Source organism: Schistocerca piceifrons, chromosome 9 (genome assembly GCF_021461385.2).
Source record: "Schistocerca piceifrons isolate TAMUIC-IGC-003096 chromosome 9, iqSchPice1.1, whole genome shotgun sequence".
In the NCBI taxonomy this organism is placed as follows: Eukaryota; Metazoa; Arthropoda; class Insecta; order Orthoptera; family Acrididae; genus Schistocerca; species Schistocerca piceifrons.
The window spans coordinates 85,103,120-85,121,114 of NC_060146.1; the positions used below are offsets into that span (position 1 = coordinate 85,103,120).

Sequence of the window (17,995 nt, forward strand, 5' to 3'; positions counted from 1 at the left end):
TGGTAATAGCCACTTAGATTTTCTACAGCATGGGAGAGCTTCTCTCCAACATGTTCAAAAGATGTTCCTTGAACTGCTAGAGCAACATCATCAGCATAAATAAATCTCTTTGTCCCTTGCGGGGAGTGCTGATCATTTGTGTAACTGTTACAAGTATAGGAGCTAGCACACTCCCTTGAGGAAGGCCGTTCTTTACATTCCTCCATCTGCTCCGCAGACCTCGAAATTCAACAATAAACTTTCTGTTCTGAAGAAAGCACTCAATCATTTGGGTGAGTTTGTAACCCCCAGTTATGTGAAGCACTTTATTTAGCAATGTATGATGATATCTTCTGCTCATTTTTGGCTAAATCATTGCAAGAGAGCAGCAACTAATTCATCAAATGTATATCTCTTCATGCTTTTTTGTGCAGATGGTCCAGGACCAGAACTGCATTTCCTGGTAAAATTCTGTACTTTTTGCTAAGTGTTTTTAAGGAGCCAAACAGTCTGCATTTCAATTAGTTTTGCAGCAGGTCCCTCACTTCTCAAAGCTTTCAATCAATTCTAATTTTTGTTTTAATGTCAACACATTTCTCTGTGTTCCTGATCACACCGGAACACTGAATATGTCTTTGATTTCCATGGAACAGGCTGGCCGATAGCAGTGGAAATGATACTCTATTGTCACGTGGCAGTCATTTAAACAACAGAAATGGCACTTATTGTCATATGGCAAGTTGTTTCACAAATAATCCGCAAACAGGATAATCCATACACTAATAATCACGAATACACTTCATGTATTATCATTGAGGCCAAGAGAGACAAATCTTAAATTCTAAAAATCACACATCCTTGACCACGTTACACTCCAATGTTACCAATATAATTCAGCCACTGCATCAGGGCGTGATAGCAACATTTAAATGGCACTACCGTGAGCTATTGTCGAGACTCATTCTGCAAGATAGTGACACGGAAAACAAAAACATGAATTATGCACTGAAGACAGTATATACGAAACACACAATTTATTGTCGAGTGCAAATCTGGTATAATGTGAAAGCAGAAACTCTTCGAAGGTGTTGGAGCAAACTGTATGACGGGCTCTGAGAAGATGAGTCCCAAAATTTTGAAAACTTGACAGATATGGTAGAAGGAATTCTCGAATGCAAAGACATGGATATGTGCGAGGTGGACAAATGGCTTGTCACTGACCATTTGCAAGAACTCATTGATCAAGAAATCATAGAAACAGTGTTGCAATCCATAGCTGGCGATGGTTTTCGAACACTAGAGGTAAGGTTATTTCAAGAATTCATCTTTCTAAAATCTGCTGGATATAGTACAACACGGAAGTCACAGTACATGTGCTGCTGCTGCTGTCGTCGGTGGCGTAGATTGCCCTAAGATTTGTTGAACAATGCTGTCAGTCAACACTGGTTGACATCCCTCTGAAGAAATGTTGGCGGAACAATTCATGTGCTACCAACTGTTAAGCACAGTATATTGTATATTCAGGTATTGTAATCCCAACAACGTAATTTTAACTTTAATAAAGAATGTAAGTGTAGCCTACAAAAAGATTTTGAATTTGTTCGACGTAAAAAACATATTGAAAATACATACTGTAATTACAACACTAAATTCTTCAGTACATGTTAATGGGTTCACTGAAAAAAAAAAAAAAAAAGTTATCTGAAATGGCTTCTCCCCCTTTAGTTCTATTGGTTGGGATTGTATTGGCTCCTGAATTGTGTACATTCACGAATAACGAGGCATCATTTCATCCAAGCCAATAAGTCCAATGAGTGGAAAACATATCCAATATTATAAAAATATATCTAAAAACAAAGATGATGTGACTTACCAAACGAAAGTGCTGGCAGGTCGATACACACACACACACAAACAAACACAAACATACACACGAAATTCTAGCTTTCGCAACCAACGGTTGCTTCGTCAGGAAAGAGGGAAGGAGAGGGAAAGATGAAAGGATATGGGTTTTAAGGGAGAGGGTAAGGAGTCATTCCAATCCCAGGAGCGGAAAGACTTACCTTGGGGGAAAAAAAGGACAGGTATATACTCGCACGCGCACGCGCACGCGCACGCACGCACACACACACACACACACACACACACACACACACACACACACACACACACACACACACACACATATACACAGACGCAAGCGAAAATGTGTGTGTGCGAGTGTATACCTGTCCTTTTTTCCCCCAAGGTAAGTCTTTCCGCTCCCGGGATTGGAATGACTCCTTACCCTCTCCCTTAAAACCCACATCCTTTCATCTTTCCCTCTCCTTCCCTCTTTCCTGACGAAGCAACCGTTGGTTGCGAAAGCTAGAATTTCGTGTGTATGTTTGTGTGTGTATCGACCTGCCAGCACTTTCGTTTGGTAAGTCACATCATCTTTGTTTTTAGATATATTTTTCCCACGTGGAATGTTTCCCTCTATTATATTCATAACAATATTATAAAAAGGATGAGTCACAAATCGGCATAACAGAAAGACTGTCAAACAAGTAAGTTTTTGGCCAAAAAAGCCATCACTGGAATGGGGGGGGGGGGGGGTGGAGGACATGCATCACATACACACGTCCTGTGTGTGTGACTGGCCACAGCAGCCAGGCTGTGTGTGTGTGTGTGTGTGTGTGTGTGTGTGTGTGTGAGCACGCACATGCGTTTGTGTTTTTGGTGGTGGTGGTGGTTTCATTCCGCTGAAGGCCTTTTTGGCCGAAAGCTTACTTGTCTGACAGTTTTACCTGCAACTCAGCATCTCTGCTGTATGGTGAGTAACAGTTACCCTTTTCAAAATATTGTCATTATACCATGCTGGATTTTCCATTGTTTAAACATTATAAATCTTCTGACGTCCCTGTCATTACCATACCTATCTGAGTTATAATATTCTTACCTAAGTTCAGGTCTCAAGAAATAAAACTGATAACACTGCAGATTTATTAACAAAACTTTCGCCCAATATAACAACAGACATTCAGTTCGAAGTACAAACTTACATGGTATAAAATAAGGGTACATAACATGACTGTTTGACACAAAATTAAGCAACATGTATGCCACAGCTATATCTGTCTATCTGTCACATAATGTTACACTTTGCACACTATAACAAGCACTCTCACCACAGTGGACAGTCTGTGCCCTTTGAAGCCCACAGTGAACTGATGCTCCTCTATTTCACATACTGGTGGGAGTTAATCACTGTCACTGAACACAATCGTAGACTTCTTCGTGCTTCTGCCGCTGCTCCTGCTACTCTGGCCCGTGAATGACTCAGCAATAGTCCTTTGTGCCACAGGCTCATATGTACCCTATAAAATGCAAATAATCATCACATAACTGGAAAAAGAGAGAGAGAGAGAGAGAGAGAGAGAGAGAATTACAATTCGAGTACGCTCAAGACAAAAGCAAATGAAATTAAGATCAGGTTACCTTCCATTCGGAAAGCAGTTGCGCTCCATGACTGTTATATTGACTTCCAAATTGTAGATTGCAGCAATCAGTTGTCCTTTACAAATTTTATTATGCAGATCTAGATTTTGGCTAGAAGCTAGCCATTCTCAATGCACTATTATTTTCGCTCAATGCACATAATGCCTGTTGGTCAGGCTTCATCCAATATTCATTGAATACTCAATGAACTGTGGATGAAGCCCAAAATCTAGATCTGCACAGTGAAATTTAAAAAGGACGACTGATTGCTGCAATCTATAATTTACAAGTGAAATTAAGATGCCAGAACAAGGAACTGCAAATCAACTTAACACAAAATATCTATAAAAAGAACTATACATCCACAAACACACAAAACAAAAGCAACACAATACAGTAATTAAGCTTTAAACTACAATGCCTCTGTGGATCAGAAACACCAATTCTCAACAGGAACACAGACATTGAAAACACTAAGAAAAATGAATGCAAAATTGTAAGAAATATTCTAAGCCCAAAATTTTTAGACAAACAACACAGATTCAGAGGCAAAAAGGAGCTCTAAAAATGCATTAATATCCATAGTGAAATTAGGAAATACAAGTTAAGATACTATTGACACATTAAAAGAAGAACCCAGACAGACTTACGTAACAAATAGTGAACTTCTTTGACACCAGGAGTAAAGCCAAAAAGGACACAATGAAATGGACTGGAAACATCAAAACTGATCTGAAATTGGCAGGAATTACACCAGAAGATTCCAAAACATTGAAATCTTCATGTCTCAATTTTACAAATGGCAAGCTGACCAAGAGGAAAACCAAACATGGCAATGGAAAAAAATGGTCTGATTTCTCTGTCATATATTTGGCAACATAGATACGAGATCTAAGAACAGCTATGGTGTTTGAGATATAAAGGGCTCACCAAGAAATTAAAATGCAGAAATGTTCAACTGTCACTCGGCAACAGACCTATCGTGCTGCTTCTTTTTTGCAGTGCAACACCTAACACAATAGGCAGCTTACTGGGAAGAAGAGGCGCACGGCCTATTGTCCAACCAGTGGGGAGATCATCTGCCCAGTTAAGGCATCTAATGCGAGTGTGAAAGCAATTACATCATTCAGTCTATCCGTACAGTTACCACCTGCTGTGCAAACAGTGCAAATTAAAAATCAAGAACTTGAGAAATCAGCTGCTGCTGAGAACTGCCAGTACTTAGGATATCGAGAATCAGTGACAACGGTTACGGGCCATTTTGCCTCAGGAGATACAATGGCTTTATGACACCATCCCCACCTACTTCAGGAGATACATCCAGGCCAGAGGGATTGCAACATTGTAAGTAGACTCATACTGCCAGGTACTTCATAAATTTGACTCGTTGGTGTAAACACTGAAATAACATTACATATTCTCTCGTCCCCGTAAAGTAGAGGTGTACAGACTAGTTAGTATTGGGGTCTGCTGCTGTGGCCGCCCACTGCAGACATCGTAGTGCCTACTGAATCGGCATCCCACTTCACGTCCAACCAGCATGGGACGCCTGCATCACAGGGCTTATATTCACCAGAAAAACCTACGTCGTCTGTGTTGCCCACAAATATTTACTGGCAGCCACAGCACAACACAACACCAGGTCCCCACCGACAGCTGCCAGGGACTGCTACCCATTCGTGGAGCCTGCAGAACAGCTACACTAGAGGTCGCAGCTAGTCCGGGAACTAATTTGCTATGCAAGGCACGTGATCGCAAATAGTTCTGGCAGATACATCCACCAATTAGCTTTATAGGGCGGTGCAATGCCGGTAAAGGGCAGTTCGATGCACCACTTGGAAGTCTACAGAACTGGCACCCTGGCAGCCATAGCCAGTCACCTCTTCTAGCTGGGTGATCTCTTGCGGATGGACTTGGTATAATCGATGAACATCTTGACATTGTAGAATTGTTTGATTTTGATCCCTCCCTGTGAAGAGTCAGAACTTTCCTATTATTATTTGTTATTGTATACTGGTGATTATCCGCAGGGACAGAGTCTGTAATTTTTTTGGAGATTGTATTATTGTTTCGTTTAGGTGAGTGCAGTAAGTTGTTTTCAGACTTGTATTTTCCACATTTCTATTCTGCTAGTGCAGATACACGAGCCGCAATCCCCTCACTGTGACACTTTAAGGGCTGCGAGAACAAAATACACAAAGATATATATAATCGACAGTGAAAACAAAATTAAAAAATAATACAATTTGCATACTTCTGTGAATCTGTAAGTAGTCTGTGCATCCTTGGCATAAAGTTTCATTTTGTTTCCTCGTCTCCTCCTGAGTGCAACACTTCTCTTGTCAGGCAACATATAAAAGTAAGAAAAACTATTCCAACTTTTGGAACTGTTGTATCCTTCCTCACAAAAGAATATGTAAACTGTAGGGGACACTTTAAAAGCAAGTGCTGACCACCTAGAAGGGAATCTGTGTTCACACGCACCACTCCTGAGGCACAATGTGTAGCACTAATATTTCTTACCACTGAACGACATTCTCAAATGTAAACTACAGAACAAGTAGTCATAGGTAAAAGCAGTCGATATGTGGGGGTTATTATTTTTATTTGTACACGGAGAGCGAAGTCAAGGGACGAAGTGAGACTTTGGACACAGGACGGCAATTGCAGCAACTCTGTGAGAGAAAATAGTGCCTCAGACACAAAAACAGGCTGCTTTGGGGATGTGCAGAGTTGCTAAGATGGTATAAATAAATGAACAATGGAGATGAGGCTGGGTAAATTACGTGAAATTTTCTATTAAGACTGACTCTACAGTTGAACTACTAGCGGTGAGAGATCTCTAACTAATCTAATCGATGATGTACCTTTGGGAAGTCAATAGATCTGTTTTAATTTGTATTGGAATCCTTACATTATTTGCTGCAAGTTTAAAAATGTGGTGTAGCTTTTCTTTAAAGAAGCGGAGGTACAGGTGAAGCATGAGTCTGAGGGAAGCTGAACTGCAGCACAGCACAGAATTTGGAAAAGGGCGAAGAAGAACTAAATTGATAAATTATTCCACAAAACACCACATTTGTGCTGGACATTTATCACTTGCTGGAAGTGAAACAAAGCTAAACTTCATGAGAGACTAAATTACATCACAAAGAATGATAAAAGTGAGAAATATTAAATAAAAATTGATAAGGGAGACCATTAGAAGAAAGGTTTTAAGAACAATTAGCTATTTTACGTGAAGAATTATTGTGAAATGGTAGCATTGCTCCAGCGGACCAAATAAATAACTGAAAGGAATACAGGTGTTAAGACACACATAAAAGCAATTATTCCTAAGAAATTTGTTGCTGGCAATGTGCCAGTAAGAGTCACAGCATTACATCTGACAACAAAGACATTTTAAGACAATGAAATGGAAGACTGGCAGGCAGTCTCTTTGGCAGCTGACAGCTAACTGCAGTGGGCAGTCGGCAGCCACACAGATATTTGCAGTGTGAGAGACAGTTGCACAAACAGTTCATGACAGCACAGTGCAGTCCACAATTCCATGTGACCTGTTACTCAGCAGAAACATGTGGGCTGTGTATACTCCATTAACATTTTTTCTTCTTCTTAAAAGTGACACTGTGTGTTAAGAGAGAGTGCAGAATTGATTTTAAGTAGCAATTTTTTAAAGCAAATGTCAGTAACTGTCACAAATTATGGAAATTGTGCTCAAGTTTTGTTCTTTTAAAGTATGCCAATATTGACAAGGAAAATGGGTGAAATTTTAAAAGCTGTTTCTGATTTGTGTGCTGGAAGCATTGACAGGGCAAACCAAACTAACTTAAATGCTCAGGGTGTTAAGTATGAAAAAGTTTTTGCTGTGACAAACACTACTGTCAGGCACTTAACTATTGAACTAAATGCCAAGTCAAATACCACTAGTGATTTACATAGTAGACAACATGTTAGAGGTTAATAAAAAAAATGTTAGAACCGGTATGTATTACATTGAATTAAAAAGGGGACTTACAATCTGTGATAGTTAAGCAGTCTGATCTAGTGTGGCATAAGGTAAATGAACAATTTAAAGAAATAAATAGACATTTATAACAAATTAAAAGAGTTTACTGGAGAGGAGCTACTGAAGTACAGAATCAAATTTCAGGCATTATTGTAAGATTTAATGTTTTAGAAAAGCGTAAAGATTCAAATGAAGTAACTATCTTAGGTTCCACCTTCACAACATTGAAGGAATGTGTAAACGATTTGATTAAAACAAAAAGTTCAAGGAAAGTTAGAATCATCCATCAGTACTCATTTGTCAGCTGACCTGAAGTAAATATTGCTGAATTTTCAACATTAAGAGCAGAAATTTATTTAAAATATACTGTATGAAAGGAATCTTATTTGTGAGACTAAATTTAGTACACAATTACTCACTGGTGCAAGAAATATATAAATTAATTTCATCAAGTTTTAAAGTAATGAAAATGAGTTTTGTTCCATGTACTATTAAATAGTGATTTGTTCAAAATGTTTGATTCTGATAGTAAAATATGTAATCATGGCTTACCAATGGTATTAAGAGAAAAAATTCCCACGGAAAAGAGAGTTAGATATGTTCCACTGGATATCTTTGTGTTTTTTTTAATTTAAATGCGGAACTGTCAGAGAAGAAACTTAAGTTGCAGACAGGCACGATTAAAAGACACTCACATATAGCTTTCAGACACACACACACACACACACACACACACACACACACACACACACACACACACACACCTGCCAATTCCAGCATCTGAGGCTGGACACTGCAATTGGCAGTAGTGTGTGTCTGTGTGCAAGGTGTTTATGTGAGTGTCTTAATTGTGCCTGTCTGCAACTTGTATCTTCTTTACAGTAAGTAAAAATCTATCATTTCCTACATTGTTAATACTCTAACCTGGAGTTTCCATTGTTAGAACTGACAGAGAGAGTGGTTACCAAACATAAAAGTAGGATGGCATTTCAGTTTGGAACTGCAGTGGAAAACTGAAGGCATTAGTAAAAAACATACAGATTAATTTTTTTTTGTGAATTAGTAGCTCACGCCTATACACTCCCGAATAGGTCATCGAATTTTTTCATATTCTGTACTGTCGTGCTATTCTGTATACTCTTTTTATAGCTTCACTGACCATCAGTATCTAATTTTCTTTAAAAAAATGAATGAACACGAAAAGAGTTATTTGTTTCACAACAATTATTCTAAATTTGCTCTTTGCTTTGCTCACTTTTCAAATTCATTATTGTACTTGGCTGGGATAACACATTCACCATAAGAAATGCCTCTTACAAGTACAATATTAGTTATGTCATATTGACAGAGGAATGAACAGTCTAGGTAGCTGACCATAAAAGTTATCACATGCTGATATAAACATTAAAACAGGAATTGTGTGTTCACATAATTACTAAAATAATACAAGGGTGGTATGAAAAGTTATCAGAATGGAATAGAAAAAAAAAAACTACTTACATCACTGAAACGTTTTTTATTTTTCCATGTATAGTCTCCTTGTAGATTAATGCACTTGGTCCAACAATGTTCCAGTGCCTTGATCCCACCTCGAAAATGAGTTTTCTCCAGGCTTGCAAAATAGTTGTCGACTCCGGCTGTCAATTCTTCGTTTGAAGTGAAACTTTGTTCACCAAGAAAAATTTTCAATTTTGGGAAGAGATGGAAGTCTGACGGAGCCATATCAGATGAATAAGGAGGGTGTGGCACCAATTCATACCTTAGTTCGTGTAATTTTGCTATGGCGACGGCACATGTGTGCAGGCGTGCATTGTTTTGATGAAAGAGGACTTTCTTCCTTGCTAAATCTCGCCTTTTTTCCCATATCTTTTGTTGCAATTTGTCCAGGAGGTTAGTATAGTATTCTCCAGCAATTGTTTGCCCAGTGGGGAGATAATCTACAAACAGAATCCCCTTCACATCCCAGAACGCTGATGCCATGACCTTTCTCGCCGAAGGAATTGTCTTTGGTTGCTTTTGTGGTGAAGAATCGGCATGTTTCCATTGCTATGACTGTCCTTTTGTCTCTGGGCTATAGTAGTGCACCACAAACCGGCGCAAAAAATCTTGTTCATTTCTCCTACAACGGGCCAAACATTGTTCCGATATGTCCATTCTCATGAGTTTTTGATCAACGTCAAGAGTCGCGGCACCCATCTAGCAGATAATTTTTTTCATTTCTAACTCTTCAGTTAAAATGTGATATACCCTTTCAGATGACATCTGGCAAAGGTGAGCAATTTCACGCACCTTCAATCGGTGTTCCTCTGTGACCATCTTGTGCACTTTTGCAGTGATATCTCGAGTAGTGACACATCTTGGCTGACCACTGCGCAGATCATCATCTAAGCTCTCCCGACCAAATTTAAATTCATTTTTTCACTTGGCAACAGTTGAATATGAAGGAGCAGAGTCCCAAAGTGTATTCTGCAAATCGGCTTGAATGTCCTTTGCTTTCATACCTTCCTTTTATAAAGTACTTAATCACTGCCCGAATCACAATTTTTTCCATCTCGCAAATTACTTTGTGGAAACAATAGCAGAGCCACATCACCGCCACAGCTATCTTCCAAGAGCACTGATGTAGCACGTGTTTACAGGCAACAGTCCAACGAATATCAAGTGAACAACTCGTTGCGCTAGCACTGACCTCTCGTGGCGATTCCGAGAACTTTTCAAACTACCCTCGTATTTATGACATGCTAACAAAATTATACAATGAGAAAATTACAAGGATTGCAGGCTACAATAGTATAGACGGATACTTAGAAGACTGAGCTAAGATAAAAAGCATACAACCAGGTGGGTTAATTTTTTGATTTGGAAAATAGGAGTAACAGTGTTTAATTTTTTTAAATATTTATAGAAGAACGAGGTATTTTTTTCAAACAATATCTCTACGAAAAAACAATGGCACACCATGAAGCAATTATCCAAATGGGACAACAAATGATTAGTTTCGGAACAACTGGGTGGTATATTCAACAGAAAGAGTACCACAAATTGAGCGAGTCAATAATGCACTGGTCCACCTCTGGCCCTTATGCAAACAGTTATTCAGCTCGACATTGACAAAAGCTGTTGGATGCCCCACTAAGCGATATCGTGCCATTTTTTTTTTTCACAAATGGCATTTTTTTTAATTTTCTCTTTTTTGAGTCATCAGTCTTTGATATGGCCCGCCACGAATTCTTCTACTGCGTCAACCTCGTCATCTCAGAATAGCACTTACAACCTACATCCTCAATTATTTGTTAGATGTATTAGATGTATTCCAGTCTCTGTCTTCCTCTACAGGTCTTGCCCTTCACAGCTCCCTCTAGCACCACGAAAGTCATTCCCTGATTTCTTAACAGACGTCCTATCATCCTGTCCATTCTCCTTGCCAGTGTTTTCCACATAATCCTTTCCTCTCCACTTCTGCACAAAACCACCTCATTTCTTACCTTATCAGCCCACCTAATTTTCAACATTTTTCTGTAACACTACATCTCAAATGTGTTGATTCTCTTCTCTTTCAATTTTTCCACAGCCCATTTCTTTTTTCTTTTTTTTTTTTTTTTTTTTTTTTTTTTGTGGTTTTCGGGCGCACAACTTCAGTGGTCATTAGCGCCCTGACTACTCTAAGAATGCACCGCGAGGCACAAGTTGACAACAACAACTAAAAGGGAAAACACAATAAAAGACAGACTGACAGGCATAGGACTAAAAAACATCATCAAATGTCCTTAGCGAGGTTTGTCAAATTGATAAAACAAAGAACACGAGCAGCTGCTCGTGGGTCATCCGCTAAAATGGCATCTAAAGTATTAGGCAGGTTAAGATCGAGGCGCAGTGTGTTAAGATCTGGACAGGACATTAAAATGTGTCTAACCGTCAGCAAGTGCCCACATGGGCAGAACGGCGCCGGCGCAGCCGTCAGCAGATGGCGATGGCTGAACCGGCAGTGTCCAATTCGTAACCTTGCTAAAACAACCTCCTCCCGCCGAGAAGGGCGTGAGGAGGACGTCCAAGCCACGGGAAGAGGTTTTAAGGCCCGAAGCTTGTTGTTGGTAAGTGCAGCCCAATCGGCATGCCACAGCGACACAACGCGCCGACAAATGACCCTGCTAAAATCGGACGAAGGGACACAACAAGAAGCTGTCCGAGGCTGGAGGACCGCAGCCTTGGCCGCGGCATCTGCAGCTTCGTTCCCAGGGATACCGACATGGCCAGGAACCCACATAAAGCTAACCGGCGTACCGACGTCCACCAGCTGCTGAAGAGAGCGTTGGATCCGGTGTACGAAAGGGTGAACCGGGTACGGATCACTGAGGCTCTGGATGGCGCTCAGGGAATCTGAGCAGATGACATAAGCAGAATGTCGGTGGCGGCAGATGTAAAGAACAGCCTGGTAGAGGGCAAAGAGCTCAGCTGTGAAGACCGAACAATGGCCATGGAGCCGGTATTGGAAACTTTGTGCCCCAACAATAAAGGAACACCCGACCCCGTCATTGGTCTTAGAGCCATCTGTATAAATTAAAGTCATGTCGATGAACTTCGAACGAAGTTCCAAAAAACGGGAGTGGTAGACCGAACCGGGGGTGACCTCTTTTGGGAGCGAGCTGAGGTCGAGGTGAACGCGGACCTGAGCCTGGAGCCAAGGTGGCGTGTGGCTCTCGCCCACTCGAAAGGTTGCAGGGAGTGAAAAATGAAGGTGTTGAAGGAGGCGACGAAAGCGAACTCCAGGGGGTAGCAAGGCAGAGACATACAACCCGTATTGAAGGTCAAGAGAGTCGTCAAAAAAGGAACGATAAGACGGATGGTCGGGCATTGACAGTAGCCGACAGGCATACCGACAAAGCAGTATATCGTGCCGGTAGGTGAGTGGCAATTCGCCAGCGTCAGCATGAAGACTCTCTACGGGACTGGTATAAAATGCTCCGATCGCAAGTCGTAAACCCCGATGTTGTATGGAGTTGAGGCGGCGTAAGATGGATGGCCGTGCAGAGGAGTATACGAAGCTCCCATAATCCAGCTTGGAGCGGACGATCGACCGATATAGACGAAGTAGGACGGTTCGATCCGCTCCCCACGACATACCACTGAGAACACGGAGGACATTTAAAGAACGGGTACAACGGGCGGCCAAATATGACACATGTGGAGACCAGCTAAGTTTCCTGTCAAAGGTAAGGCCTAAAAATTTGATTGTCTCCACGATTGGGAGAGCAACGGGACCGAGTCGTAAGGACGGTGGGAGAAACTCTTTGTAGCGCCAGAAGTTAATACAGACCGTCTTCTCGGCAGAAAAACGGAAGCCATTGGCGACACTCCAGGAGTAAAGACGGTCAAGAGAACGCTGAAGACAGCGCTCCAGGACACGTGTACACTGCGCGCTGCAGTAGATGGTAAAATCGTCCACGAAAAGGGAGCCTGATACATCAGCTGGGAGGCAATCCATTATTGGATTGATCGCGATGGCGAAGAGAGCGACGCTCAAAACTGAGCCCTGTGGCACCCCATTCTCCTGGCGAAAGGTGTCGGACAGGACAGATCCCACACGTACCCTGAACTGTCGATCCAGTAAAAAGGAACGAATAAAAAGAGGGAGGCGACCGCGAAGGCCCCATGTATGCATGGTGCGGAGAATGCCCGCCCTCCAACAGGTGTCATAAGCCTTCTCCAAATCAAAGAACACAGCCGCGGTCGGGCGCTTCCGCAAGAAGTTATTCATAATGAAGGTCGACAAGGTAACCAGATGGTCAACAGCAGAGCGGCGCCTACGAAATCCACATTGTACATTGGTAAGTAGGCGTCGAGACTCGAGCAGCCAAACCAATCGAGAGTTAACCATTCGCTCCATCACTTTACAGACACAGCTGGTAAGCGAGATAGGTCGATAACTGGAAGGCAAGTGCTTGTCCTTCCCCGGCTCCACAGCCCATGTTTCACTACCACTCAATGCTGCGCTCCAAGTGTACATTCTCAGAAATTTCTTCCGTAAGTTGAGGCCTATGTTTGGTACTAGTAGACTTCCCCAGGCAAGGAATGGACTTTTTGCCAGTGCTAGTCTGCTTTTAATGTCCTCTTTGCTCCACCCTTCATTAGATATTTTGCTGCCTAGATAGCAGAATTACCTAACTTCATCTACTTCGTCGCCATCAATCCTGATGTTATGTTCCTCACTGTTCTCATTTCTGCTACTTTTCATTACTTTTGTCATTCTTTGTTTTACTCACAATCCATATTCTGTACTTAAGACTGTTTATTCCATTCAGCAGATCATGTAATGCTACTTCACTTTCATTCAGGATAGCAATGTCATCAGCAAATATCGTTTCACCTCAAATTGTAATCCCGCTCCTGAAGTTTTCTTTTATTTACAAAATCGCTTCTAAGTAGCGGCAAAAGACTACACCATCGTTTTACACCCTTTTTAATCCAAGCACTTCGTTCTTGGTTATCCACTCTGTGTGTTTGTGCATATTGTATATTACCCGCCTCTTGAAAGGTGGCTACACTGAGTCACAGCGCCAGAGATTGCGCCAAAGATTATTATTCTGCCGCCTCCACTGGTGCAGTAGTAGTTCAGAGGTTGCCGAGGGCAGTACTTGTTGAGAGGTTGCCGAGGGCAGTACTTGTTGAGAGGTTGCCGAGGGCAGTACTTGTTGAGAGGATGCCGAGAGCAGTACTAGTTCAGAGGATGTCGAGAGCAGTACTAGTTCAGAGGATGTCGAGTGCAGTAGTTGTTCTGTTGGGCGAGAGAGTAGATGGTGTTCGGTTGGTGTAATGTATAGATGGAAGATGTTGCAATGATCACAGTGTATTTGTCGTCAATATATATATAGAGGTAAAAAAAAAAAAAAAAAATATTTCACATTTCTTTAATGACAATGTCTCTTGGTCACAGGTTCAGTCAACAAAGCATCTGGCTCGTGTTCATGTATTAGACTTTTAATTCTGGCTTCTATGTGCAATTATAGTATTTCTGGTTTTTCAATTAGTTCATTGTAAATGGTGTTTAAAATATCTTGTCGTATTGAGGAAGAACCATGCCAGATACATGTACGTTGAGTCACACTACCACACACAGAACAGTTACACTTGTGCTTTGTTGTTTCATAGCTTTTATAGTTGCAGGGGAATTAATTAATTAATTAATTGTGTTGACGGAAATTTCTTGTCATTCTTTATTTTTATTTTATGCAGTCAGATTGCGTCCCAATACTACTCAGGGCCAACCAGTTACGAGACTTCGCAACCGATCACACAGCCACTAAAATTATTGCATTTTAAATAAGCCCCCATGCACGTGGCGACCGCTGCTTCGGATCGTCCCTTGGAATTCTTTTGATGGTAAAAAAAAGCAGACAGTAGTATTGTTGTAGTAATTTGTAGTTTAGTAATTGTAGTCTATATTGCATGTGTAGATTTAGTAATTGAACATTTGTAGTTGTCTTGTCATTCTTCTGCTGGTATTTTTGTAGAATTTAATTTTTGATGAGTCGTATATGGGTTTGACAATTTTGTGCAATTGTGAAAGTTTTAATTGTTCGTTTGCATGGAAGCATTTCGTGTGGATGGTATTGTTGGTGATAAAGTGTTATATTGTGTGTAATTTTCGTATAGTGACGAGTTTTGTATGTTTTGTACATGATTATGCGATCGATGAAAAAGGCAAAAATGATGGACAGTCAGAATGACGAAATTGTTAACATGGCGAACTCACCAACACAGGAGAACAGTATGATGAATAATGAAGTAGAAAACAATTTAATAAGCCGGGAAAATAGTCTGGAACCAGTTCAAAATTTTTCACCTCAAAAAATTCACAGAATACGAGATTAACGACAGAAGATTCTGGAATAGTATCAAACACAGATAGCTTTACAGCTATGATGAAGGAAGTTAGTTTTACGGAAAATGTTAGGGGCGAAAAGAATTTCGAACCAGTTAATATGGAGCAGTTGATGGGTGCAATATTAAATTTGGGATCACTGTCAGAAACTGATATGGGAACATTGGAAACAAAGTTAGACTCACGAATAGGGACATGTTTTAAAAACATGAAAGAAGAATTAAAGAAAGAAATTAGAGAAGAAGTACAACCAATTTTGAATGCTCACAATAATAGATTAATTTCAATAGAAATTAGACAAAAGGAACAGGATAGAGAACAGGAAGAAAGAGATCAAGTGATAGTACAAAAATTTTCAGAGTTAAATCTTCAACGTGCACACGATAAGGAAGAAATATTTGAAAGAATTGAGGAATCCATACCAAATGACAGAATAAATAACGTAACACAACAATATGAACAGTTAACTACTACATGTGTCAATACAGAAACCTGAGTCGCGACGCTTACGGAAGACATAAATAAACAGAAAGAACAAATAGGTGACTTATCGGAAAGAGTTGAGGAGATTTCAGATAAATTGACAAGTCTTAGTTTAAATGGGGACAGATTCAGATGATACAGCTCCATTGCCATTTGCAGAAACAGAAGAGTACCAGAATATAAATAAACATGTTGAAAATCAGGGAAAATTTAATGAACGCGTTAAAAGGGAATTTGAGGCGTTACGAAAGCAAGTTACACAAATTGAAAGCGAAATCGTAGGAAAAGACAGTAGAAGAAATTTAGAACCACCGATAGCAGTGGGTTTTGAAGAAAATAATTTATTTCATTTACGAGATGCAACAAGAGAGCGCCAGACGCGCGAACTTGACAATAATCGACATTTGGACTGGGACAGACACGGTAGGTCTTTGTCGCCACGAGGCGAAAACTTGGACTATAAACACTTCTTAACTGTTCGGAAATTTAAGATCTTTCGCAATTCTAATAATGACATACATCCATGTTCATGGTTAGATCAATTTATGAATGCACTTCCGCCAAATTGGCCACTAAGTCACAAAATGGAATTTATGTGTGGCTATTTAGGTCCTCATGGGATTCACTACACTAAGTGAATATGTGCCGTAGCGTGCACAGGGCCCCGAGCTGTAGTGGTGCTATTTCCCTTTTAGTTTTCTGCACTGCTGCCTACTCTTTTACTATTCTTTGTATCTATCAAAACAACTCCAACTATCAATCTATCCAGAAAACGAGTCAGTAAAGAATAACCGGATATGATTATTTTACCCAAAAATGATTTCGGAAATTACTGTTTGGACTTACTGTATCTTCAGCAGCATTCATTCGTGGTTGAAACAAAATGTTACCTGTTTATCTTCGGGACAATATTACTTCATATGTTGACAATATTCTTATTGCTAAACGTTCTTGGAGTGAGCATAACAAAATTTTGGATTCATTATTACGTATTTTTGCAAGAGTTGGCATTACAGTGAACTTGGAAAAATCTGAATTTGGTCATTCTCAGGTGAAATTTCTTGGTCATATTATTTCTACAGAAGGTATTCTTCCTAATCCAGATAAACTAGACGCTTTTCATAATTATGCTGTTCCTATTACTAAACGTGATGTTCGTAGTTTCCTTGGTGTCTGTAATTTTCTTAGACGCTTTATTAGATTGGACAATTTGGCCACACCTCGTTATGTGATCTTTCTGGAAAGAATTCTAATTGGTGTTGGAATGAGGAAGCTCAATTAGAATTTGAACAACTTCGTGATGCTTTATCTAAAGATTTTTGTCTGATGACAGACTCATCATACAAAGGCCTAGGTGCACACTTATTTCAAGAGATAGAAGAAAACGATGTTGTAGTACAGAAAACTATTGCATTTGGAAGTCGTGTTCTCTCTAAATCAGAAAAGAATTATTCGATTACGGAACTTGAAGCTTTGGCTGTTGTTTGGGCTTTCACAAAATTTCACATCTTTTTGTATGGCAGACATACTAAGGTTTACACCGATCATCGAGCTCTGGAATTTCTTATGTCAACAAAATTAACACATGGAAGATTGTCACAATGGGCGCTGTATCTACAGGAATTTGATTTTAGTATTGTTTACATACAGGGTTCTTCACATATTATTGCTGATGCTTTATCACGCGCACCTATGGGTTTGAAACAAAGTGCTGAGGAGGACTGCAAAGAAAACAATTATTGTTTGATGTATATTCAAGGTGTTGCGTTCGAAAATTGTATTTTGTCTTCGCTCCAGGACATCGCTACGGAGCAAAACACGGAACCAATCTGGAAGGACATTAAGGAGAAGTGGAGGAGAAAGGAAAGTGTAGCGATTAGACAATATTATTTAGTTTGCAATGATATTCTTTTTAAACGAAAATCGGTTGACAACTCTGTTTAGTTAGTTTGCATTCCTGATGAGTGGGTTAATAAATTGATTTGGTATACACATTTCAGTTATGCACACTTTGGCCCCAGAAAATGCTTTCATAAATTACGAGAAAATTACTACTTCAGTAACATGGAAAAACGTATTCGATTTGTCCTTGCCAAATGCAAATTATGTCAAAAGGCAAAGCCGCCAACTATTTCTCACAGAGCACAGTTGTTTCCTATCATTCCAGC

General features: G+C 40.2%; 1 protein-coding gene across 1 annotated transcript in view; it reads right to left on the reverse strand.

The window, feature by feature from the left end:
* Positions 1-2,941: 2,941 nt before the first annotated feature.
* Positions 2,942-17,995, reverse strand: part of LOC124717105 (double-strand break repair protein MRE11) — a 138,624-nt gene continuing 123,570 nt past the window's right edge. The window contains exon 12 of the mRNA XM_047243815.1: positions 2,942-3,338. Coding sequence (XP_047099771.1) covers positions 3,222-3,338 — 117 coding nt within the window. The 3' untranslated portion in view covers positions 2,942-3,221. The remainder of the gene's footprint in view (positions 3,339-17,995) is intronic.